General features: G+C 37.5%; 2 protein-coding genes across 3 annotated transcripts in view; one reads left to right on the top strand and one right to left on the bottom strand.

Moving 5' to 3' along the window:
- Positions 1-17,786, bottom strand: part of LOC145785699 (ATP-dependent chromatin remodeler CHD1-like) — a 33,880-nt gene extending 16,094 nt beyond the window's left edge. Inside the window, exons 1-16 of one of the 2 annotated variants that reach the window (XM_082597395.1) lie at positions 17,679-17,786; positions 16,281-16,350; positions 15,586-15,726; positions 15,017-15,136; positions 13,993-14,076; positions 13,052-13,101; positions 11,980-12,134; positions 11,553-11,685; positions 10,879-10,996; positions 10,273-10,396; positions 9,752-9,967; positions 9,417-9,616; positions 3,051-3,169; positions 2,414-2,630; positions 968-1,137; positions 539-646 (exon numbers count right to left, since the gene is read on the bottom strand). In XM_082597395.1, coding sequence (XP_082453521.1) covers positions 539-646; positions 968-1,137; positions 2,414-2,630; positions 3,051-3,169; positions 9,417-9,616; positions 9,752-9,967; positions 10,273-10,396; positions 10,879-10,996; positions 11,553-11,685; positions 11,980-12,134; positions 13,052-13,101; positions 13,993-14,076; positions 15,017-15,136; positions 15,586-15,726; positions 16,281-16,350; positions 17,679-17,761 — 2,108 coding nt within the window. In that variant the 5' untranslated portion in view covers positions 17,762-17,786. The remainder of the gene's footprint in view (positions 1-538; positions 647-967; positions 1,138-2,413; positions 2,631-3,050; positions 3,170-9,416; positions 9,617-9,751; positions 9,968-10,272; positions 10,397-10,878; positions 10,997-11,552; positions 11,686-11,979; positions 12,135-13,051; positions 13,102-13,992; positions 14,077-15,016; positions 15,137-15,585; positions 15,727-16,280; positions 16,351-17,678) is intronic. The other variant, XM_082597394.1, reaches the window with a different exon arrangement.
- Positions 4,280-7,550, top strand: LOC145785863 (adhesion G-protein coupled receptor D1-like). The gene is made up of 4 exons (XM_082597572.1): positions 4,280-4,354; positions 4,470-4,566; positions 4,914-5,073; positions 5,507-7,550. The coding sequence occupies exons 1-4, from the start codon at positions 4,280-4,282 to the stop codon at positions 7,269-7,271; spliced, it is 2,097 nt and encodes a 698-aa protein (XP_082453698.1). The 3' UTR covers positions 7,272-7,550.
- Positions 17,787-27,167: the final 9,381 nt, after the last annotated feature.

The following is a 27,167-nucleotide window of genomic DNA, read 5'->3' as shown; positions in this document are numbered from 1 at the left end:
TCATCTAAACTCCTAATTGGAACAGCATAGTCATCCAATGAACTAGATTGGCAGTCGCCTAACCTAAAGGATAGAGTCTCATATACATTAGAAGAGTCACCTACAGTCCCAACCAGATTAACATAACGTGAAGATAAACTCTGGAGCACGCGTGTGGCCTTTAGAAGAGATCTGGTTAAAATAATTTTTTGTAAATAGAAAGAATTTTTTTTTATCGCTTGGTAAATTTTTTATGTAACCGCTTTCTACATAAAGTGCAGCGTTCGTCCGGCCATGACTGCCTGGAGATTTTTCGGACTGGTTCTGGTTGCTGACAGAGACAAAACTGATTTTATGTCTTACGCTTCACTTTCTAATCGTGTTATAGCACCTCATGTCGCTTTGAGGAGGCATTGAAGGATGGGGAAATATAATTTATAGAAAATTTAGTCAGATTGTTAGCAAGTGATACACGGATGCTGATCACATCAAATGCAACTGAACCCAGCCAGAAAACGCTGACCTTTCATAACTGGCAAAAATTGCAAGTTTTGCTTACTTTTCGGGCATGATGAAGTGAAGCAGAGCCCAGAGTTCCTTCAACGAATTCTGCAGCGGGGTGCCAGTGATCAGCAAGCGGTGGTTTGACTTGAATTCCTTTAAAGATCTGAACAACAAATCGGTTTGAAATGCGTGAATCTAAGCAAGCAACTTAGACGTTTTTACATTGATTCAACATTTGCATATGCTGAATTTTACTGAAACACTTTTTGCTCAACTATAACAATTGTTGAAAATTAACCAGTTTTTATTAATCGGAGCCCTCGACTTGATGAAACTGAAACAATCAGCAAATCGGCCCCTTATTACATTGATTCAACGTCTATAAAGTGAAAACAAAGGCACTGAAACATCTACAAGCGTTAAATCAATGTAAAAACGTGTGATTTTGCTGGCTGGGATTTTCTCCTGTAAAAACACCAACTACCTGTAAAGGAGGGAATCGTCGTTTTTAAGACGATGTGCCTCGTCCACAGCAATAACCTCCCAGGTGTGAGAGCCGAGGAACGCCTTGTCTTTCAAAAGAATTTCGTACGATGTGAGGACGACATTGAACTTGTAGCGCTTGTTTGGAAACGTCCATTCAACCTCTCGAATCTGAAAACAAACCGATTTCTTGCCGATCAGTGAAAAAGTGGCTTTGTTACATTGTTTCAACGTTAAGATCTAAAAATGGCTACTTTTGCTGACAAATCATAGTAACCTCGGCGATAAGGAATTACCGAACGAGAATAAACTCAAACCAGGGGTGTCCAAAGATAATACCAGGCGGGCCAAAACTGATAATGCGGAAGTGCTTGCGAGCCAACAGTCTCTGACAACCTTGTTTTGCGTAAAAAAAGATGCATAGCAATATTCAATAAAAGGAAGTATCTTCTGACAGGTGTCAAACCCACAACGACTCGATTACATGTCTTGTACTACAAACGAATGTATTTTCACACGAGTCAGTTAAATCATAAACATCTAAACATCTATTTCGATCAGCTAGCAGCTAGCTAGATCAAATTCACTTAAGCTTATTCAATCACAATATTATTCTATTTGAATCCTATTAATTTATTATTATATACTACAGTATATTCTATCATCATTCTATTTGAACAAACGAACAAGATTAACTGAAGATGATCTAGCTGCTAAAAATCAATTTTTAGCTGTTTATGATTGAACTGACTCGTGTGAAAATAAATTCGTTTGTATATGTAGTAGCAATATTGTATTATTTAATGTCATATTTATAAAGCAATATGCAGGTTTCAAGTATTTTATTGCACAGTGCACACATATCACGATATGATGTTGAGTTATCTATTTTACCATGAGAAATTAGCACATCCAAAAACTTTGCAAAGCACAGCTATGTTAATGTGAAGAATGAAACTGACGTCTTAATTTCTATACCGTACCAAGGTCAAGTCTGGTTCGAGATTAGTGGTAAATAAGCGTAAAATATCACGCAGGTGGGAGTCGCTCAGCTTTGATCTCAAGCGGTTCTTGTTCAAGTTCATAACTGAGAACGTCTGCTCCCACAAATAAGTTGAACTGAACAAGCTCAACAGTTTCTTTGGAAACTTTTGCATTTCTCAAAATTTGCTTTTATCCAGCTGCTGATATAAAAGCGCGGGAAAAATGTCGCTGTCGACTTCGCAGAGAAGCTCAATTAGATGTCAACAGCAAACAACCTTATGTGTTGTTTTATTCCTTCCTGTGAATCTGTTATTACCAGGCGTTGCTACACAAGGCGAATACCTGACAATTTATTTTTAATGCAAATGAAGAATTAGAGCGTTGAACACAGCTTAATGACGTTGGATGTGTTGATAAAAAGCATATGAGCGTGAAACTTAAACACAAGCAGTCAACAACGTACGGTGGCTCTGCTGGTCTGATCTCCCATGTAGACAATCACATTCATGAACGGGGCCCATGTCTGGTATTCAGTCTGCCAGGCAGTCATAGTTGAAAGGGGCACGATGATCAGGTATAAGCCGTACAGCTCGTGCGTGTGGTAGAGGTAAGACAGGAAGGTGATGCTTTGGATTGTCTTTCCCAGACCCATTTCATCGGCAAGGATAACGCTATTGCCTCTAAAAAGTGGACGCAGTGAAAAGGTGTTGGAGATAAATTTTTACTGTACAGAAAAGGTGAAAAATTGTAAGCTTTGTCTGAATATGCAAATGATCTAATCTAACCACGTCCTCAGACGAGATTATATTTAGAGTGAGCTAAAAGTCTGGGAAGATGTTAATATTTAAAAAGAATGACAATGCAACACCGAGGGAAACATTTACGACTGAAACAACAAGATACGAATATAGCTATTCACACATGGTGATCCACGGCAGAGGCAAATGAGTAACATATAGCCACTTCTAGTGTCGTCACATGTGCGCCAAGCAGAAATCTGTTTCCCACGCCTTGCTACAAAAATAGTCGTGAAAAAAATGCTCCATTCAAAGAGGTTATTTCCCCAACACAAGTAGTTCGTGCACATCATTAGAACTTACTTGCACCAGGAGTGGGCTAGCCAGTTGACGCCATCCAGCTGGTAATCCCGCAAAGTCAATCCCTTCAGCCAATCAGGTTGCCTTGACATTTGCACGAACCTTGGCCGAGAGCGATGCACCTACAAAGTCAAAGCAGTGAAAAAAAGTGCAAATAATGAAAGTTTGATCTGAGTATGCGCTGACGAGTGCTGAGGTGCTTTGATGTCTGGAATAAAATAATCATGGACAAGCAGCAGATAATTTTTATTTAAACGAAGTATAATTGGGGGGAAATCAATCTAAACTGTTTTCACTTTAGTAACGGCCTAGTAGACAGTGAAGTTACTGAGCAGTCAAGTAGGTTCAAAAGTGAAGTTTAATTAAGTTGAGGGTTCCAATTAATGAGAACGGGTTAATTTTTAATGAATGGCGTTCAGTTAAAGTGTGTCATGTGCGTTTTTCAGTTTCTAATCCAATGGGAATAGCTAGCAATTTAGGAATGAGTACTTCAAATTGAACAGAAAACTTCAACGAAGCCTCCACCTCAAAGTGTTTCAATGCATGACTGGTAGAAGAGATGTGACATTTTGAACAAATTTCTAATAAACGCGTCAGCAGTTACGTGAGATTGTTACTTTCACACTGATTCGCAATCTTAGAGCAACAATGCAATTCTTAAGGGGAAAAATAACTCTTTGCCATGATGCAATAAGCATAGCAGAAATCAACAGGAAATGGCATCTGATAAACAAGTGGTAAACGACAAAACAGCGTCGTCTTCTAAATGACGTCTTCATGTTGCTACGCGCATTGTGTGCTGAAGCAGTGAGTAACCAGGTGCTAGCAGAAGCTGCACAATTCTGCAGCATCCAGACTTTCAGTGCATGGGTTTTGTTGCTTTTCTCAAACTTGAAGAAATTTGGTTAACAAAAAGGTAAATGCGCAGAAATATTGAGGACATGATACAGCTACAGCCAAGTTCGTAACTTTGTTACGAAAGAAGCGAATACTTGTGTTTAAAACGTTACGGCGTTAATGAATGACACCGGCATAGAGAAAGCTAGCACTCTATCCACAAGCGAAATAATCCATATTGAGAAGAAATTGCTCAAGATATTGAAAAACTGAATGAGAATCCCAAACAAGCTGTAACAGTGTGTATTGGCTGAGTTGTTTTTGACACATGCTATTTTTTTCTAACTATTAAACTGTTTTTTATTAGAACAGCAGGAGTGTTGTAATTAATCGGTATGGGTTTTAAAGTGATTGTTGTTACTTTTACCGTTCTTTCTGCCGTCTGCGCACAGAAAAAACAACAAATGAAGGTTTGTCATGAACTCAAAGATGGCAACTTGGTAATATATCTTATGTAAATGTAGCGATAGTGCATATATGCGCCACTTAATAGTTCATTTACATAGAATACGATTTCGTTTACAGTGCAATGAAAGAATTGAAGACTTGCTCCAAGTTGCAGCGAAAGAAGAGAACACGTTCACAATCACAGAAGGGTATAAACTTATGAGAAAGATCAACGGTGAGTACCGTGAGTTCCGGTGTTCTAGCCTGCAAAAATTGCTGGAAAAAATAAACAGCATTGTGCATTGTCAAGTGCAAAGTGTTACACCTTTACAATAGTCTGCATTTGGAGGTATTGTATGTACAACAATTCCGACGCACTTTATTAGGTTTTATCAAAAATCAGTTGCGTTTGAAAAAAGAATTGTTTTTTAGTTCACGTCGAGTGTTTTGTATATGTAGCAACAAACACACCTTGTCCGTTATGGCGAAGGTTGACAGGCTGTCAATATTGTCCATCACAAGAAAGTAATTTCTATATGTGGCGGTTGTGAGTAACTAATTATGTTGTACTATGTTTAACAGAGCCTCTCAGCAACATGATCGAAAGGAATGAATGCATATCAGCAAGCATGATGGAAGATATTAAGGTCTTGTTGCAAAAGATGGTCGTAACACTCCACGAAGGTATTTGTGATTCTGTCATGGCGGAAAACTTCACACAAAGCCTGATCAATCTTGTGGGGTAAGAAACTGTTCTGCAATTGATTTGGTGCAATGGGGATGAGTAAAATGTTAGAGTGATAGGAGCTTAAATACCTGAAAGAAATATAGAGCCAGATAGAGCTACTGTATATATATATATTATTTTTATTGCAAAATATAAGCATTTTACATCTGGTGTACATAATACGTGTAATTCTTGTATGGAAATTTTTTTTTTAAAAACGAGATACTTGTAAGAGTGTGCTTAGAGGAGCCTTAGAAGCTTTCTTTACTGACCAAACATAGATTGTGTTGATATTAATAACCTAACAACATGGTAAAGCCAAGGAATGTTTCGATGGATTCAGTGACAGAAAACTACACAAACTCACTATTTTTCCACAAGTTATTCACTGTGAATTCTTTTCCAGCACACAAACCACAGTTTTGATGCTAATCTACTTTTTTGACAGGAAAACGTTGATAAACTCAAGTGCAGTTGCGGACGTTTGGTTTCAAATGATCCATGAAAGCAATGAAGACCATCACCCAATGCACATCGTCACAGCTTTAAACCAAGCAATGGGAGAGGCTAAAAACTGCATCATGAGAACAAGCAAAGAAAATCACCCGATGACAATGCAAGTAGAGAGTGATGAAATAGCTGTATCTATCATAAAGTTGGCAGACAATGCAATGTCAGATGATGAAGAGCAGTTGCATGCCACTTATCCCATCAGAGTTGATGTTGAGGAAGAGCAAAGAAATGCAATCGCTGTTGCAGTTACTTACAAAACACTGGCTGGGTTAATGGATTTAGTGCAAAAGAAAATGCTAAATGACCACTCTGATTCTAATATGACCTGTATGCACGAGTTTTGTGGCAGCAGAGTGTCGAAATATTATGTATCCTGTTTACCTGTTTTCTCTTACACTGTGTACAGTGAAGCAACAGTGGTTAGTGTCCCTATAACATTCACAATTCCCATTCCTCAACGAATTACAGATGACACCACAGACCTATCGTGTGAATTTTATGACAAAAAATTGAAAAAATGGTCAAGATATGGATGCCAAATGGTCAACTATACTGACAACATTGTCAAGTGCTCTTGCAACCATACGACAAACTTTGCTGTGCTTCTGATTAATACCAACGTGCATGCATTGAAAGAACGGCAATTGCAATGTGGTATTTTCCGTATGTTGAGGGTCTTCAGCTACATTTGCAACGCTTTTTCAGTCGCGTTTTTAACGCTGACTGTCGCCGTTTTCATCCTCATTAAGCGGACTTTGAAAAGACGGGAAAATGAAAGGTTGAACAGCCATTTTCATCTCAGCATTGCAGCATTGGGATTATTTGCATCGCTATTGTTTGGAGACTTGGCGGGAAGACAAGAAGTGGGATCGTGTATTGTTCTTGCTATGACGACACACTACTTTCTGCTCGCTGTATTCGCGTGGATGACTGTAGAAGGGCTTCTGCTCAACCTCTATGTAGTGAGAGGAAATATCAAGCAAACCACACTGGGGTGGAAGAAACATGCATTGGGGTGGGGGGCACCCTTAGTAATTTGTGTTGTGGCTTTAGTTGTGGGCTTGGCGAGGAATAATTATATTTACTCTGCGAAAAAGTCAGAAGGAAATTCACAACCACAACAAACAACTTCAACAAATGGCATGATCATGCAAAGGACTTGCTGGATAACAAACGAGAATGGGTTAGTATGGGCAAGCTCAGGCCCTCTGTTACTAGCGCTGGCCGTAAACGGATATTTTTTGATACAAGTGTTGATCACAGTGGGCAAATTGTCAACACAGACAAAACGCTTCAAGCCATCGAAAAAATCCAACAACTCTTTTCAAGCGAGGCACTTACAACCACCAAAGAGGTTGAAAAAGAAACTTCCTGCAAGAGTTTTCAGAGCATTTATGAAATTATATCCTGTGCTGGGACTGTCTTGGCTTATTGGATGGATACCAAGCTTTCTTGTGGAGTCTAAAGAAGATATATGCAGCAACGGCATGTTTTTGGGTTTTACGATCCTTCATACAACAATTAATGGGCTGCATGGTTTATATATATTCGTTGTGTGCATTGCAACAGACAAACACGTAGTTTCAGCGTTGAGACATCGTTTCAAGAAAAACGGAAGCACGAAAGGGCACAAATTGAGCAATATTTCGGGACACACAGGACGCAAGAAAACCTCAGGACTACTCGGAAGCTCAAGATAACAAACCATTCACTTCTGATACGAAAAAGAAACTTCTTTAGTAAATCCATGATTTACTATACTCTACAAAAGATTGCAAATAATATTTTAAAGTAAAAAAAATCTAATTAGTATTTACTGACTTGCAGTGGTAACTTGTAACATGTGTATTTCCGATATTGAACCACTCTTGTAGTTAGTGTTGCAACACTTCAAAAACCAAGCAAGAGTAACGTTGCATGAAAATCGATGTAAAAATGAAGTGCACTTACAAATAGACCTTCCTACTATCACAGTGGCCTAGTTTCTTTTTGTCAATGCCACACAAGCGTATCATCTGTTCAGCGTATAATATATTCAGAATAAATTGTCTGAACAACACAAATGTCTTACCACAACTGGCAATGCCACTACGTCAACATGAATGTATCAATGTGAATGTATCAATGTGATGGTATTAGTAGATGTTGGATCAAAGTTTCTTTTCATTTTTTTACCGTTTAGACGAGGGGTCACCAAACTACAACCCGTGGGCCAAAACCGGCCGGCGAACTGATTTCATCCCGCCCACCACGTGCTGAGGAAATAACATCTGCACTACAACTGTTAAGGAAAAAAGTTACCAAACTTTTTGTAAAGGACTGACGTTGCTGTTTATCAGTGGGCCACCACAAATGGGAACAGCCTAGGCCAAATTTGGAAAGATGTAGGCCTAAGGTTTTTTCAAGAGCACGATGCCCTGTAGTGTATCACAGCTGGGGATAACTTTTCCAGCAACCTTTCGATTTTCATCACAACTTTGCTATTCCACAGCTGACTTTGTTATTTATTGTGCTCAATTTAAGTCAATGGAGATTCTAAATAGTTGTATATCTTTTCGCAATTTGCATCCGACCCGCAGCTGTTAATCTCGCAGCAATCCGGGCCCCAGAAAAAAAAGTTTGGTGACCCCTGGTTTAGACTATGGAATATCTTATGTTAGTAAACCAATGAACGGAGATAGATTACAAGTTTTATATAATCCAAAACATGCACGAAAAAATTTATGGTGGTGGTATGGTGCATTTGCACATAATTATGTATCCAGCATAGTCGGCAGTAGGGTTGGTTAACAATTTATGTTTTTTTTACGTTTTTATGCTATTTCCTATCGTTTCATACATTTTTTTCATTTATCATAACAAAGAACTGCAAAAGAAAGTGTTAAATTATAACTGCTGAATAACTTATTATTAATTAGTTTGCTGCACATGCTGCAGTTTTGACTAAGTTTTTTAAGTCAGAAGTGTGGTCGCATGTTCAGCAAGTGGGACCAATGAACCACCCAACTTCAAGTGCCACCAATGATGAGGATTGAGGACTGTTCAGTGTTCAATCCCAGTGGTGACTATGTTAACTAATACAAGTTAACTTATCGCTAAAAAAAAGTAGAGAGTACCACACTATATTGCCAAATTCAAGTCCTTTCAATTTAAATTTATATAATAAAGTTAAATTTGCCAATTTGTGCTATCTCTACTTTTTTTGATTATTTTATTGCACTGCGCATCCTCCTGGATCAATTGTGAAGTTAAAAGATAATTTTAATGAAAAGTTTAGTGACGAGGTTTTATTTTAGCAGCTTATCGATGTCTTGATTATTTCAGAACAAATATTTCAGGGAAGCAAAAGTACAAATTTTGTTCCAACATTTCAATTTTAAACACATTATTAGTGCAAAAAAAACGATCGTTTTTTCATTTTTGTTTTTTAAAAACGAGCACAAAAAAAAACGACTGGCATCTTTAGTCCGTGGCCATCAAGCCAAAATAAACATTATAATAACTCTAATAAACGGCTCTGATATCGACCTCACTATCACTGTACTTGTGAAGAGACGAACGTATTGAGTCTAACTGAGCCACTCGACTAGTCACTTGAAGCCAATTTTTTTGTTTTAAAAACGCTGAGACAATGCATACACCCAGTTGCCAGTAATATTTCGAAATAGGTTGCGGCGGGGTTGCGGAAGTCGCAGCCAAAAGTATTCGCCCCCGCCCCCACGAAACAAAAAGTTCGTGCAACTACAAGTTTCCTGCATAAACAAAATGAAACAACTTTCAGTTGGCCGACTGATGGTTGCTGAGGTATGAAGACCGACGTGGAGTTTATTTGCAATTTAACTCACTTTGCAATCTCTTTTCGGAACGCAGGGGTTGTCTTGTCTCATTTCAAAGGCATCGATTTCGGTCTGACAATCTTTCAGAAGCGTTTCTTCTTCCCAGGTACATTCGCTGTAGGGCAGTCCACACCACTTTACCTGATAGTCCCACAAGTTGTTGGCGTTTCGGCTTGAAGAACGAGCTGGAAAACGAAACGATACATTCACTTAATGATGCCGCAAGAAACAAGAAATAGCAAAAATTGTAAAAACTGCAACGCTGAAATAAGTAGTAGCAATGTTTGTTTTTTTTTTACATGGATTCAACATCTTAATTTAAGAGCCGAATGAAAGTACTCCACCTATAACTCTTTCAACCTTGCAGTAGTTTGAGACCACGTTTTTGTTCATTTCGTTCTGGCAGAAATAATATTCTCTGTCTTCAGCAGATGCGGCGCGCAGCCAAAGATCAATTTCTTCTTTCCTCTTCACGTAGTTTTCAAACTTCTTCATTCCTTTCACACCCTGGGCTTGCAAAGTGGTCTCAGACTCCCACGTGTTGTGAGGATGCGACCAACCTGAGGAGACAATCCGTGGAATTACTTTCACAGTTCGCTTATAATTCGAGGATAACATCGAGTTCAAAACCATTGTTTGACTGATAATACACTATGGACTGTGCATTGTATATAATCCAATCGACTAAAATAACTAAATAAGACCTAAGCTTTCCACAGGCATTAAAAATGAAGCATTTCAGCTAATGCTTTCTTTCGTGGAGAAATACAAAGTCACAACAAAACTAAAAAGTAATTGGGGTTTGGTGGCTAAAATAAATGCCGTTCGGTACATGTTGCACGGTGAAAAAAATCTTAACACCTACCTTTCCATTTGATCAGATACTGCATTTCTTGTTCTTCCTGGGGGTCAAAATCAGCATTAGGATCACCTTCCTCTGTACAAGCGTACGCGGTGGTCTTTGCTCCGGTTGCGCCAAGTCTGCCGACCTAGAAGATGCGAGACAGTCAGTTTCTGTCCGCCACGCGTCAAACAAATCAAATTCAACTCGCTCCACAATGATACAGGCAGACATAGGACGTCGTCGTCGTTCGTATGAAGCAAAAAGTTGTTTAGGACGTCAGACATAGGACGTCACATGCGGCAAAGCAGACAAATACCAGGCTTGTCTCTAGTCAAGACCGATGTACAACAACACTGACTGCATCGGCTGCTAGTTGCTACAGTTGCATCACCAAGCGGATTAAATTGCATGTGAATCCAACCGCTTGGAGCAGAGAGGAAGGTGTTATAATTGTGCATTATGATGTACATTCCACTTTTACTTAATAAAAGCTGGTAAATTTTAGTAAATTTTTGCTGTGTCTCTATACAGCTGCGCTGACTCTGCTTGCTTTGTGTAGCACTTTAAGCAATGCACGTCTGCGATGGATACAGCGCTATAAAAAAACACATCATTATTACTACCAACCCTGCAATCCATGATCTTTTCGATGATCTCAGAGCCGTCGTCCTCGACGCCGTTCCACTCTCCTGCTTCCACTATTTCGTCACTGTCGGTTTCTTGTGTCGATTCATTCTCCTTGTAACTGCAGTGGAGCAAAAAAACAATCATAATAGTTCACGTAGCGGGTTTGTGTGGGTCATTTAAATCAAGAAGATGAGAAACTACATCCGCTTTTAGCTTATCCGCCACACTACAAGGTACACGTTTTTGTTTGATTAATAAAACATTGTGTTTTTATAGGTTATATTAGACTGAAGTTGGTTCTAAAGTATTTTAAGTTTTTGTTGTTGTTGAAAACAACCTTGTAAGGAGACGTAAAAAATGTGTCAAACTGAGACATGATTCTTTTAGTGTGGCTGAAAAGCAGAGCTTCTCGTCGCGTAGTGTAACGTTCCTACTGTGCGTCTTATTACCGAGATATGGTTTGGACTTTGGAGGAAAATAATTATTTGAACAGAATTAAAAGGATAGTAATTCTATTTTCCGTCAACTACCGCCAATGAAAAGAAACATCAAGATGAGAAAAGTGTTGATAATGTCGTGTGAATGGATCTGTAACCATAATACGTGCTTTGACCATCTTTTAACGTCACTGCGTGAACCGTTAGTACGGAGACCGTAGCTACTTTCCACCCCACCTGATTTTATTATTCCTTTGTATTCTTGACGAAGCTCTGATCGGCTGGTTGTCATCGGAAGACGAGTCATCAGACAAAGTGCTTTCCGCTTTGCGCCCTCTACCGCCTCGATTGGTCGTTCGCGCTTGCCTCCCTGCATCAGATGACAAGTTGATAGGAATATCAAAAACCTTTAAAACTTTTCAAAGAAAACAATGTATGGAATTATTAATTTAGAAATCACAATTTGTTACACCAGTGCTGCCATGTTTGACCAATCTAACATTGCTACAACCTTTTAGAAATTCAAACCTACATTGAACCATGTAAGCCATCCATTGTAAACAATTTAAAATCAGAATTTCAAGACAAAATTTCGTTACAAAGATGAAGATTGCGCAGTTTCGGTATACTCGTCAACAAAAACGTTACAAGACAGAACAATTACCTCTAATGTTCTTTACTTTTCGCCCTTGCAGTTTAGCTCTGAGTTGGGTGAGTTTCGATGTGCGGCCGGTGGGTCTACTGCGAACCTTTCTGGACTTGTGCGACTCATACTCGCTCAATTCATCATCGCTGGAGCCGCTCAGCCGGGCGCCTGACCTTTAATAACGCATCTTCGGTTCTTTTTGTGCAATTAAAATAGCGTAGATTTCGCCAATAAATTGCCTTTGTCGAAGCTAAACTAAGATTTAAAAGCCGTGGATTTCATAGGCGGGGGTTATATTGTCTATAAAGTAAAGTTGTGCAACGTTTATTTTTATTTTAATACGCGTTGGGCACTAGTTCCAGTGGCAGCATGTGCTTGATGCATTGTCCAAGACTTCTCACACAAGTTAGAACTTCGTTCGAATTAATTTTAAAACATAGTTTCGGGAGAGAGTTTGCTTTGTTATACCAAAGACAGGCAAGACACAACAATACCACAGGGTTGAGCATTACAACAGTATATTTTTTACATATTTACAAATAGTTTAACAGTCAAACGTTTTCGGCTTAACTTAAGCCCTCATCAGGAATCTGCAAATATTTATAAAATACAACAAATTTCAACTTCTTGAAAGTAACTACCGTAACTAACTAACTAAACAACTAACTATAAGCAATAAGAAACACGCAACGATTAAAATCGTCTGTCTGTATGTTTTTCCACCCTATTGCTTTTAATCGTTGCGTGTTTCTTGATGCTTATAGTTAGTTGTTTAGTTAGATAGTTACGGTAGTTACTTTCAAGAAGTTGAAATTTATTGTATTGTATAAATATTTGCAGATTCCTGATGAGGGCTTAAGTTAAGCCGAAAACGTTTGACTGTTAAACTATTTGTAAATATGTAAAAAATATACTGTTGTAATGCTCAACCCTGTGGTATTGTTGTGTCTTGCCTGTCTTTGGTATAATTTTAAAACAGTCGTCGATTCGTATTGCAAAATAAGTAGGCTACTGTATTAGGCAACGACCTTTGCCGTTCACCAACGAAATAATTAACTTTGTATGAACGCAATCAAAAAGCTTTGCTCACTCTCTGCGCTTTTTAGGTTTTTTCCTGTGGCGGTCGTCGTCAGAGGTTTCCTGTAACAACATACATTCAATGGATGCAAAATTCAATCTGAAACTCGCTGTATTCTCATTTCTGAAAAAATACAGCAAAGACAAAACATGGAGCATAAAGGCATCAACTCCTTCGTTGCACATCAAACCTTAATGTTGGGAGTACGTGTCGTGTTGCCTTGGTAACGAAAGGCGAGTAAAACAAAATCCAATACTACTGCCGCAAATTAGATAGCCCAGCAAGGTCGGCAATAATCGCCTTAAAAAGCCACTTTGGTGTTACTGATGACATGATAGTGAAGAGTTGTCACATGTCGGTGTCAGGGGGTTGCACACAAGCTAGCAACAAGTCAATAAAAAATTCATTTTCTCTTCTCATTCACGTTTTGGACTGAATAGTCGGTTAACAAACAGTCAACTTCTGTTCAATACAAATTTTCAAGTAACAAATTAGTTGAAATGACGCGCTTACAGTTGCAAAAATACGTTGCTTCATTGGCTGATTGAACACGAAAGATTGCGTCACTTCGATTGCACTACATTTGTTATCCAGAGAGAAACATCGGCCTTTTTACACCGTTTTAACACATCAATAGACGTTAAAACGATGTGCAAGAGGCAAATTTTTCTGTTTAGCCACCCAACGCAATAGACGAAGAAAAATCGAAAATTGGCTCAAAAACAAAGAAAATTAATTGAAGGTTACATTTTAACACCCTTAAAAAGTCAGCATTTTTTCAAAAAACATTAAAACTTAAACATGATTCTGAAGGTCACATGCAGTATTTGAAACGCGCTGATACAACACAATACACAATGTAAACGTACAAAATGGAAATTGAGGATTGAAAAAAAAAAGATAAGAGAAAACGATAAAAGGAAAATTAAAAACAAGCACTGCGGGCAACTCACGTCTTTGACAACTAATCGTGATGGCTCTTTTCGTTGTCTTGAAGAACGACGGAGGCCATACACTTCGGGGTTAGTTTCCCATTCCTGTGAAGACAAACAGCTTCCCTCGCAATATATGATTTTTGAAGGAAATACTTAGCTTTTGAAAGAAAAACTTAGCCTTTATTTCGCTCTTTCGAATGAAACCTTGTAAGCAGAGGAAAGATGAACAAGTGCAGAGTGCCAGTTACAAATTTAAATGTAAAAAATGCAATGTTCCCGTGCAATGCCACTTTAGTTTTGCTGAGTCACAGTAAAGACAACATATGTAATATGTATACCAAATGCACATTGCACAGACAAAACAAAGAACTAAACAGCCATTTTATTCCAATCTTTTAACTGTAAAGATATGAGGCATGAGTGAAGTGGTGAGTGAACTGGTAAATATGCACAATATATACTGGTAACATTATAATGCGGAAGTGAGGTGGCCGAGTAACAGAATTTGCATTTAGGGTTCCATTGCATCCCTGAAGCATCTTTATTAGAAACTTAAATAACGTGAGCATCGTGCTTGTAAAGCTGTCTAGTATCATGGCTTAAACATTTGTGTTTCAAAAGTAGTAGTGTGGGGCTGTGGGCCTGTGGGGCGAATAAAGATGTTTTATGTTCGTGCCTTGAATGTAAATAATAACTACACCATGTTTTCATATCGCGTTGTAGATAAGCAGATGCGATGATAAATTGAGAAAGCAAACTAGGCGAGAAGTCGTTACAAATGCCGCTGCTAACATAGTGACATAGCTCATAATAATCCAACGATTGTTCGTATATAATGTTCAATATTTTACGTTTTCACTTAATTGTTGAAAAATGTAATTAATTCATTCTATGAGCATTACAGAAAATAAATTCAAAAACCCAAGGTTGAAGGTCATGAATATATAGTTGCATGTACTTGTAGTCTTGTACATTGTATAATTATATCCAAATTGATTAAAACAAACCCATCAACATAAAACGTAATGAGTTGAAAACTTACAGGAAGATCATTCTTCTTGCTTGTGCGGTGAACAGGAGCAGAAAGCTGAAGTTGTTCATGAGAAGAAACCTCCTCCTCTTCCGTGCCATTTGAATCAGAAGTAGAACTTGAAGCTGCATCCTGTAGGCAGGGAAGATGTTAAATTAATGGAATATTTGTCAATGAGGAGTTCACAAAGGATCGGTTTCCTCCTTACAAAGGAGGAACAAATAAACAATTCAGAAAATTTACAAAAAAAAAAACAGTTCATAAAAAATCACACTGTTTACAAAAAACAGTTCCCAGACAGCAAACCCGTCATTTTTACATTGATTTAGCGTCTGCAGACGTTTAAGCAATGTAAAAATGACGAATTTTGCTGTCTGAGTCCTCATTGCATAGGATGATTTCTCAGTGAACATTTTCTCATTACAAAGAAAAACAGCGAAAATTTGCAAATAAAAACAGTTTTCTAAAAAGTAGCAGAGTATATAAAAAACAGCTAAAAAGTGAAAAGTTTATTTATTGCATGGGAGCATTTCTCAGTGAAGAGTTTACAAAACTGATTGTTAATGGTAAAAAAAAAACACCTCCGAAGTGGATTCGTTTGTGTGTGTTGGCGATTGGTTCGTTAATTGTGCTTGAGCGTTGCTTTGAGGAACTTGAATGTCGTCTCGATTTTGTAATAGCCATGGATGATGGAGATAGTTGTCATTCGTCGATTGATTAACCTGAGCCGTAAATAACATCAATGCTTCATATTGTCTACAGTCGAGTCCATTGCATAATTGCTACACATTATAAAGTATGATGAATGAAAAACACTGCATTATCAGCGTTGTTGTTCATAGGTTAATATTAAACTTTAGTGTTGTAGTATAGTTTAACCTCGTTTAGAAACACAACCACAGAAAATTGTGCAGTAAAACATATGTAAAATGATAGACTTGGGCAGGCATCTGAAATATTTCCTCACACTTTCAGCAATTTATTTTGATTGCAAAAGCAACCATAAAAGCAGAGTTGGCAGCATATGAAAAAAAATTCCAGTAATATATACTTCAGAAAGAAAAAAACAAGCTGGTGTTGGTAGGTTAGAATTAATCAAATAAGCAATCACAACTCACAAGCGAACCTGAAGTTTTTTTACATGTGCTTTTAATACAAACAACTGACATTGTGATTTTGAAACTTTGGCAACATTAACTCATTGTAGCAAAAAGAAATGCTAACTTTAGGTCTAAACATGCATGTACTAAAAGTTAAGACATCTACATTATATTACATCTTCTCCACTTTCATCAGTGCCTGATTCTTCTTCACTGCTGCTTTCATTGTCAGAAACGTCAGAGCCACTGCAACACAGAAAGCATGAGACATCTATTCAAAAATTATTACAAAACTACACTACTACTTATGATATGTGTACATTGACATACGGGGTGCTACTATTGGGAGAATTCGTTTCGGAGAAATCCCTATTCGGAGACAGCCTTTTTCGGAGAAAGCCTTTTTCGAAGAATTGTAAAAACACAGCGACATATGTATTGTATATTAAAAGGAATTAGCTTACAATGGAGAAATGAATGATCAGTCACCCAATCTAAAAGTTAGTTTTAACAATCAATTGCTTTCTGTTGCTTAACATTAAGATTAAGGTGTTTTTATAGCCTACCTGATAATAGCATTCAATACGGTACTGTCATAAAACATGTACTGTGAAAAAATAGAGATGCTGACGACGACAAGAAACTTGTCGTTCGCTTCGATGGGCATGAATGTTCCACCTCAGTCCATGTGGGACTTCCTATGTGGTATCAGCCATAATTTCCAATTGCACGCATGAACTGTTATTCTTTTTTTGTTTTGTTATTTGACATCGATTGAATCATCTCCGGTGTTTTTGTATTGACTTGTTAATCTAGGAATTGGAATTTTCTAATAGTTGAAGATTCGAATATATTCTAAGTTTGCATACAGACGGCGACGGAGGATACATGTCAATTTTATGTGAGCAAACATTTTAATTTAATAGTTCAAAAATAAATTTAATTCACTTTTCATTTTTCACTAAATTTCAATTCAATTTATTTTTCTTTGTCGGAATGCAAAAGCAACGATATTGTGGAATAAAATACAAAATTCTCTAAATAAACAGAAGGCGTTGGATTTTCAAAAAAATCTCTGAAAAGGGCTTTCTCCGAATCGGAATTTCTCCAATTCGGATTCTCCGAAATGGGCCATTATAATCACATACATAGTCAAATGAATGTTTAAACTGTGATTAAACCAAACAGGGATTAATTGTTCAGCTTTATATCTATACATGCATATTTGAAAAAACAAGAAACAAATGCAATGCAATCTAGGGTAAATAGTACACTTAACACCCCTCCATCGATGCTACTTTATGTGGTTCTAATCTAACATGTTCAACATACTAATAAAAAGTATGCAGCTTAATCCAGTCAAACCAAAAGTGAACACATGAAGGGTTGCAATTTCACTTGCATCATGAAAACATCAACATCAGACAAAATTGATTAAGTTTTAAGAAAAGTACCACACAAGGCAATATGAAAATTTGTTCCCTTCATGATAATCATAAGCAAAAACAAGTGAAGGTTTGTTGTTTTACACAATTGGCAATCATAACAATAGATAACTGACTGAAACACATTACCTTGATGAAGAAGTTTCATCGGAGTCAGACATTTGCATAGCTGAGGTAGACCGGTGAGCAAACAACTCAGATGGCTTGTTCATTAAGTTTAATAATAAATTACCATAATAAATTTTACTCAACAATGCAGTTGTTACTACAAACACACTGCAACATACTGAAGTGAATAATGTTTTTAATTTTATGTATAAATTTTTTACAATACAATTTGGGTAGAGAGGTAACTCTTTTAAACCATAAACAGACATAACTAAGCAACAACACTACATTTAACATTATAAAAACAAAAAACAACAAGCGAACGTTTTCGGCTAGTCATATAGCCCTTTTCAAGCCTATAAGAAAAATACATTATTGAAAGAAATGCTAAAGAATCATATAGTATCACAGCAAAAATATGGTCAAATCTAAACATTTGAGAAACTGCCTCGCTCACACAAAATGATAACTGAAAATTACACAGCGCAACGGGTCAAGTGCAATTGCAAAAAACAGTGCAATTAAAGACCATATTAGAAACTGCCAATCGTGCTCAAATAATAAACCGTCATTGCAGTCTTTCAAAATTGTACGTGAGTGTTTGTCCGAATTCGAAACCAAAATTCATGAGGCATTGATCATCAGATCTTTAAACCCAGGGCTCAACAGGCAATTATTTGCTTGCGGAGCTTCTTACCTTTTAACAGTTTTTTGATTAAATTATCACGTCTTGTGCTTTTCGCATTACTTTGTTTTGTGCCACTATCTCTTGTGCTTCTGTCTTTCTTGCGTAATCTGCCTGAGTCCTTGTCTGAACAATCAATTATTTTTACCTCTGAAATACTTGAAATACTTGACCCGTTGCTTAGAGGGGCTACAATCTTAATTTGTTAACCTTAACCGGAAAGTGAGGTTTGGTTTATCAACTATTATTTCAAGATACTTAGCGTCGTCAACTGTTTTGGCAACTCCGATTAGCAACTTCGGCACTTCTGTATTTTTTCTCTCGATCTTTAAAGGGAAAGTTTGTGGAAACTCCGATCAGCGACTTCGGCTCTGTTGTATTTTTTCTTGATCTTTTCAGCGGACAAAATTACGAGACAAAGTGTTCAGGAGACGAAATAGGTTGCACCCTATTAAAATAACATCTGCACTCATTCTATCAAGCCTACCGCGTACCAATGTTCACACTGCAGGCCTCGAAATTCGTTTTTGTTGTTTTTGTTTGACAAACTTGTCTGGTCTGAGCAGCTATCTCAGCGGACAAATTAAGTCTCACAGCTACGGTTTTGAAGGCTTTTTAAAATTTCAGCGAAGTCACTCTGAAAGGCTTTGATCAGACCAACGACGTGCGCTTGAAGAGTCAAACCACCACGTAGCTGTTCAATACGCCGCATAAGTGATAACTTCCACTGAACAAGGTCATGTGGCTTCTTGCGTCAAAATGTTCTGGGCATAGGCGCCGGGTTTTGAAAATTGCCGGGGGGGGGCAAACTTTCTAGCCGAGTGATTGCTTACATTCAAAAAGCTGATGTTTGTTTGTCAGCATTGATGTTTGTTTGCGTCTATCTGCCATTGTATATCGCCTAGCTTTATAATGTAGGCTCAGGCCTCGAAATTCACGGCGGACATCGGACATGTCCGCCATCACAGCATGTGATGTCCGCGGGAAGTACCATGTAGATCGGTCATATTTGTCCGCCGAGAAATAACACAGGAACTAGCGATACAAATCGTCATTGCATAGCACGAACAATTGTTGCAATGATATATTTTCTAGCGCATTCTAGCGCGCATCTAGAAAATGTGAACACTGTATCCCTTAGCTTACATTCAAGGAAAACTTTCGATTTTTACGTTGCTTCAACGATTGATGACATTGAATCAGCGTAACAAAGGTGAATTCTTCGCTAAGAATTGATAAGAGTACAGGTACTTCTACACTAATCACGCGCAATTTAGTTCAAGTTTTACGTCACAATGTCTGGCTTTGATCTCCGAGTAATAATGATACGGCAAGGTTGGTTACTAAATTAGATTATACGAGTAGGCTATTACAGCAAGATGCAATAAAATTTGTTAAGTTTTGGTATTATAGTAAGAAAGAAAAGACCCAAGGAAAATTCACTTTCGCTCACATGACACGCAAAATAAACTTCAAGAAAAAAGCCTGTGAAACTTTGCACAGCAGAAAATAGTAGCGTTAGTGTAAAAATTTTCCGACTCCTGCCCAGAGCATTGCGACGCAATAAGCCACACGACCTCGTTCGGGGGAAGTTAATCAGTTATGTGACGTATTGACCAGCTACACGACGCTTTGACTCTTCAAGCGCAAGTCGTTAGTCTGATGAAAGCCTTTCAGAGTGACTTTACTGAATTTTTAAAAAGCCTTCTAAAACCGTCGTTTTAGTTCTGAAATGGCGATGAATTATTATCAAGATAAAGTGATCAAGCATGACGATCGACGGCTAAAACTGGTGTGTCAGCCGTGAGACTTGATTTGTCCACCGAGATAGCTGCTCAGACTGGACACGTTTGTCCGCCATCAACAAAAACGAATTTTGAGGCCTGTAGGCTACTTCGAATTATATGCTGGTCAATTTGAACTTTAGCTCTTAATACGCGTAGATACTAAACTGAGCAAACAGCAAACCGCACCTCGTTATTGACACTTCCAAGAAAAAACAAAGCGGAAGAAATCAAGAAAAACGTTTTTCAATCATTGTTACTATGCTTCAATGGCACCATGCTGGCGTTTATCAGCTACCGTACTTCTGTTTCTTTTGTTATCTTAGGAGCTGCACTCTTGTTGCAACAAGTAGATCTTTTAATTGAGATCAATCCGCAATGAAAGTCAAACTAACGCAAATTTGAACTTACAAACATTTGCTTTAGAATTTGTTTTTAAATAATTTGCGGGGGGCAGCCACCCCGAGCTAAATTCATGGGGGGGGTGCCGCCCCTCTGCCCCCCCGGAGTCGGCGCCTATGGCTCTGGGCACGAGTCGGAAAACTTCTACACTAACGCTACTATTTTCTGCTGTGCAAAGTTTCACTAAGCATTTTTCTTTAGGTTTATTTTTGCGCCGTGTGAGCGAAAGTGAATTTTTCCTGGGCCTTTTCTTTCTTACTGTAATACCAAAACTTAGCTATTTGTAACCAACCTTGCCTTATCAATATTACTCGGAGATCAAAGCCGGACATTGTAATGTAAGACTTGAACTAAGGTGTATATGATTACACTGATTAGCGTAGACTGTAGAAGTACTGGTAGGCCTACTCCCGTCGATTCTTAGCGAAAAATTCACCTTTGTTATGCTGATTCAAAGTCATCAATCGTTGAAGCAACATAAAAATCGAAAGTTTTCCTGCTTGAATGGAGGCTAAGGGATACAGTATTCACATTTTTTAGATACACGCTACGCAACAATATTTCGACTGTTCGTGCTATGAAATGACGATTTGTATCGCTAGTTCCTGTGTTATTTCTCGGTGGACAAATATGACCGATCTATATGGTAGCCTACTTCCCGCGGACATCACATGTTGTGATGGCGGACATGTCCGCCGTGAATTTTGAGGCCTGCATTGAATATGCATAATGTTATATTACGGAATGGCCCATTTCGCCGAGTTCCCTATTCGGCAATTTTTTGAAAATCCAACGACGCCTTCTGTTTATTTAGAGAATTTTGTATTTTATTTCATAATATTGTTTCTTTTGCATTCCAACAAGAAAAAATAAATTAAAATAAAATTTAGCAAAAAATGTTTGAACTATTAAATTAAAATGTTTCCTCAAATAAAATTGACATGTATCCTACGTCATGCACCTTCTTTGCGTCATGTTTATGTCATTCATCATGTTCTTCATTTTTTAAATAAGCTATTTGTTGATTTTATATAATATTTCAAATATATATATAATTATCTTTTACATCAAAACAACCTTTTTCACAAAACGATGCTGTAACTCAAAACAGTGAAAGAATTTATGATGTCAACAGAATTTTTGAATGTAATGTAAAGGCAATTACATCATTTTAACGTCGCCAGACATTGAAATCGTGTACAAAAGAGAATTTTTGCTGACCAGGTATAGGTTGTACCTGAGAAACGTTTACAAAAGCCATTCGATTTGTTCAAAAAACCCAATTAGCCCAACAGTTTGTATTGTATAATATTTAAGTGTTAGATTTACGGAAGGCGTCGTTGGATTTTCAAAAAATCGCCGAATAGGGAACTCGTCGAATCAGACTCGCCGAATAGTAGCACACCCGTTATGTTAGCCCATGACATTTTATGTAACTGCTGCATATTATGATACGGGTGCAACCTAGTTCGTACCCTGAACAGTTCGTACCCTGAAAAGATTGAGAAAAAATTAAAAAAAGCCAAAGTTGCTGATTGCAGTTTAATAGCACAAAGCCGAACTCGCTGATCAGAATTTCCGCAAACAACTCGAGGGTTAGGGTTAGCGGAAACTGCAGAAAAATATTTGCGGAACTGCAATCAGCGAGGGTTAGGGAGCATAGATTACTCGATGGTTAGAGTTAGGGTAAGCGGAAACTGCGGAAAAATGTTTGCGGAAACTGCGATCAGCGAGGGTTAGGGTTAGAGCATAGATTACTCTATGGTTAGAGTTAGGGTAAAGGTTAGCGGAAACTGCGGAAAAATGTTTGCGGAAACTGCGATCAGCGAGGGTTAGAGCATGGATTATTCTAAGGTTAGGGTAAGGGGTTAGCGGAAACTGCGGTTAGCGGAAACTACGGAAAAATGTTTGCGAAAACTGCGATCAGCGAGGGTTAGAGCATAGATTAGTCTATGGTTAGAGTTAGCGGAAAGTGCAGAAAAATGTTTGCAGAAACTGCGATCAGCGAGGGTTAGCGGAAACTGCGATCAGCGACTTCGGCTTTGTGCTATCTTTCTCTGGATCTTTTCAGGGGGAAAATTTTAAAATGTTTGCGGAAGCTGCAATCAGCGACTTCCGCTTTTTTTAATTTTTTTCTCTCGATCTTTTCAGGGTACGAACTGTTCAGGGTACAAACTAGGTTGCATCCATATGATACAGTACTAGTTCATCATATTTTGTTGGAGCATGATGTAACGTTTTTTTCCACAAAACTGTCTGCAACCTTAAAATGGTTTAAAGCTACTGTACTTAACTGCAACCTAACTTTTAAGGCAGTGGCTATTTGACCGGCGCCGGTCTTTGAATCTGAAACACTATTTGACCGTCATTACGTCATTATACCATCACTTTTTTTCTTTCCAAGCAAAAGACGAGAAGCGCGCTGTATATAACTTCCAAATCCGACTACTTGATTCAACTCGTTGCGTGGCGAGTGCGATACGTCGCCGCCTCCTATTCAAGAGGGACTGAGTTCGATACCACGCGCAAGCATTTTTTTTTTTTTTTTAAACTAAATTTTCACCCGAAGTGCATTTTTGTAGTCAATTTTTAATTTGAGTTGCATTACATTTACATTCCATTAATCATTTTATTTTTCGTCATTAACGCGTCAGGGACGAAAAAGATACTAACTACAAAAATCGATATGGACCTCCCAGCACGTTGATGAACGGGAAAAAGTGGCAAAACCTTGAAGGTTTAAAACGTGCCTGAATGAAAAATTATGTAGTAGGCTATAGTTAGCACGGCCACAAACGGAAAATTACCCAGAGAAATTCTCAAGTTCCAGCAAATTAAAAAAAACTCTAACTTTATTACTCACATTTGAAAAGACATAAAAAATTGGGCTGTAGACAACTCAAATTAAAAATTGACTACAAAAATGCACTTCGTGTCAAAATTTAGTTAAAAAAAAATAAATAAAAAAGAAGACCGCTTCCGGGTAGTATCGAACTCAGTCCCTCTTGAATAGGCGGCGACAACGTATCGCACTCGCCACGTAACGAGTTGAATAAAGTAGTCGGATTTAGAGCTTATATACGTGCTCTCGTCTTTTGCTTTGAAAGAGAAAAAAAAAAAAAGTGACTTGTATAGTGACGTCATGACCGGTCAAATAGTGTTTCAGATTCAAAGACCGGCGCCGGTCAAATAGCCACTGCCAACTTTTAAAGTAGGCTATAACAATAAATTGACAACCTTTATAAAGAATTACAAAGCAATGTAAAAACTTCAAACAAAGTGGTAATATTTCCAGGATGCAACCTAGTTTGCACCCTGAACAGTTTGTACCCTGAAAAGATTGAGAGAAAAATTAAAAAAAGCCGAAGTTGATGATTGCAGTTTCCGCAAACAAACAAAAACTCTCAAGTTCATTACCGGAAATTTTAAAATGTTTGCGGAAACTCCGATCTCAACCCTAACCCTTTTAAAATGTTTGCGGAAACTGCGATCAGCAACTTCGTCAAACTCTTAGGATCATTACCGGAAATTTTTAAATGTTTGCGGAAACTGCGGAAAAATGGAAACTGCGATCAGCGACTTAGGCTTAGTTCTATTTTTTTCTCTCGATCTTTTCAGTTTGTTTGTTTGTTTGTGGAAACTCTGATCAGCAACTTCGACTTTTTTTAATTTTTTTCTCAATCTTTTCCTAACCCTAACCCTTTTAAAATGTTTGCGGAAATTGTGGAAAAACGGAAACTGCAATCAGCGACTTCGGCTTTGTTCTATTTTTTTTTTTCGATCTTTTCAGGGTACGAATTGAGAGTACGAACTGTTCAGGGAACGAACTAGGTTGCACCCATATTTCCACACTAGTTGCCATGGTTGCGATTAAAAATGTATTGTTATATGACTGGTGTTGCTAAAATTCTTATAGTTAGGATTTTTTTTCTGCCTGGGACTTCACAAGTTTTTTATATACTTTAAAGTTTTCTTAAATTAGGACAAAATTCCTTTTCTGGCAACACTTGTATGAGAAAAATAGGCACAGCCAACCTTAAAATAAATTGACATTTCAACCTTCACATTCACAACCAACTATTGTTTGTTATGATAATGCATAACTCAAACTACTATTTTTTATTTCAAAAATGTTTTATTTCACGGTATTAATTAATTCTTCAGCAAGATGTTGTTATTTTTACCAGATTGAAAGATCAGTTACGTTCAAAATGTTGTTAGACTCACTGTGCTGTCATTAATTAAGTAAACACCATTAGAATTTTAAAAGTAGTCAACAACTTTAGAGAATTTTTTATTGTTTTTGTAAACTTACTAAGTCAGCTAATGCTTAATTCTGCTGCCTAAAAACATCTTTACACTGCTAACTTGTTATAAAATGACTACATATATTCTTACAGGCTTAAACAAGGATGTGATACAATTATAACTTTTCTGATTTACAGTACCATTATTATACATGGTTAACTACACCATTGTTGCAAGCAAAATAAACTACCGGTATATCAGCTGTTTTGCTATAAGCTAACCTATTTTGGTATTTCTATTGAAATATTTCATACTAGCACAAAACTGTCAAACACTCTTGACTCTCTGTGACAACACCATAGTTTGAAATCTCCTGTGCACAGTATCTACCCTTTACAAACTCTGATCTTTAATATTGTAGGACTACTGTTTCATACAAATTGTTTTTACTGACAAATTTAAGTTTTGGATCATTTAGTCAAATCTATAGAATGTGCACTGAGTTCCAAGACAATTTTCATAATTTAAAATCTCCCAATTATTTTATTTGCATGAAACTATGTTAGCCTTGTTACATCAGAGGACATAAATATTAGTTTTTTATGTTTCTTTTGTAAGAACTAAATTAAAACAAATACCAACTACTCCAGATATTAGGGCGTGGTCAAACACATCTAGAACCAAAATAACGAAAAAAGTTAAATTATTTAACACAAAAATAAGTATAACAATGGTTGGTGCCTGCATTGAAAGTGAAAAATGAGCATGTAAACAATAAAATAACTGAACTTTGGAAGTTTCTGTAAACTACAATTATGCAAGAATTGAGGCAAAATCAAAGAGAAACCAACAGTTAAATGGATAAAAATGCAAACAATAACAAATGTTAATCTATCTTACGTGTAGTAGCATGCTCTTTGAACCGTAAAACTTATATAAAACCTCAAAACAAACTCATCACCAAGCGAAGAAGACCCGCCAAACATTTCAAGCAGACTGCCTGAATGAAATGAACAGCGGATTTTCGGCAATGCGATCAGCTGGAAACATAAAAGGCAGGATACCACAGAAATGTTTCATGTAGTGACGTCAATTTATGTCAAAATATTATGCTCAACCTGCTATTTAAATTACCACAGAGAATAAATATGCAAAAACCTATGATAAATAATATTTTTAAATAAAAATAAAAACACATTACTTCAATATACCAACATATCTTGCAATATCAAGGATATTAAATTCAAGGTTATTTTAATACGTGTGAAGATTGATGCCAGAAACTGTTGCATTGTGGGTAGTCAAATGCTACAAAATACAAATTTCTGTGCAATAAACCAAAGTGTGGTTGAAATTTAGCTTATGATATTTGTCAGAACCAAAATTAACTCTGGTCTACACTGATCACCTTGTGAAGTCAGAGCAAGCACTAACACGGCAGGAATTAAAAAACTTTTATTCCTGAGCTTTTTTTAGGTGTAATGACAATTGGCATGCTAAATTTGTTTTCGTTTACTGAACCTACCACATCGGCTTTGCTTTTTGTCGGTTTTCTTTCTGCATGATTGTTATTGTATCGTTTGTTTTTATGCATTCCGAAAAGGAAAATAAATTTCATTGAGGTAGCCTATATTTTGGATCTCAAAATATGTGGTTACGAGGTTACTTTTACAAGTTTTTTTTTTTAATTGATAAGTAGCCTGTGGCGATCTAGCTACTAACAGAAGTGCGACTGAAGCAATTTCATTCATTTTTATTTTTCCTTTCTGGCGCGAATATGTAGAAAACGACAATATGAACGCATGAATTTGGCACAAACAAAAGAAAAGTTGGCAGAAGGTTTAAAATGTGTAGGCTATCAGTAAAACAGTGTTTAAAAATTAGGCTAATATCGGCATATCGCTAAACGGTCAACGTCTGCAGACGTTGAAGCAATGTAAAAATGACGGACTGTGCTGTCTAGTTCAGGCCCATGGGTGGGGGACTGCCTGGTGTCATCGTCAATGGAGACTAAGCTTTCCATGCCATGAGGTGGTCTGTTGGTCTGTACAGCGGGAAATCCTTGATTGTGTGTGCTGCCGTCTGCATTTCTTCACACCACAGACAACACTCTCTGCCTGGTCCCAACGCAACATGTCTACAGCACCATATCACTCAGTGAGCAAACGGCTACGCCTTGATGAGACAAGTAGGCAGAGATGTGGGACCAATGACCATTGACCATAGGCTCGATTTCGCCACCCTGTAGGCGTTTTGCTCATTTATTTGTTGTTTTAGTGTCGAGATTTCTTCTTTGTCAAGCACATGCGTTTTGGTCAACTCAGACTTGCTAGTTTGATTTTAAGAGGCAGAAGTTGTTTTTAGAGAATAAAAATAAGATTTGTCGGTGGC

Source organism: Aplidium turbinatum, chromosome 16, assembly GCF_918807975.1.
Source record: "Aplidium turbinatum chromosome 16, kaAplTurb1.1, whole genome shotgun sequence".
In the NCBI taxonomy this organism is placed as follows: Eukaryota; Metazoa; Chordata; class Ascidiacea; order Aplousobranchia; family Polyclinidae; genus Aplidium; species Aplidium turbinatum.
This window is presented reverse-complemented; position numbering and strand designations above follow the sequence as displayed.

Coding starts and splice junctions, on each gene's coding strand:
- LOC145785863 (XM_082597572.1), top strand. CDS start 4,280: ATGGGTTTTAAAGTGATTGTTGTTACTTTTACCGTTCTTTCTGCCGTC. Junction 4,355..4,469: donor AGAAAAAACAACAAATGAAG/GTTTGTCATGAA, acceptor TTTCGTTTACAG/TGCAATGAAAGAATTGAAGA. Junction 5,074..5,506: donor AGCCTGATCAATCTTGTGGG/GTAAGAAACTGT, acceptor CTTTTTTGACAG/GAAAACGTTGATAAACTCAA.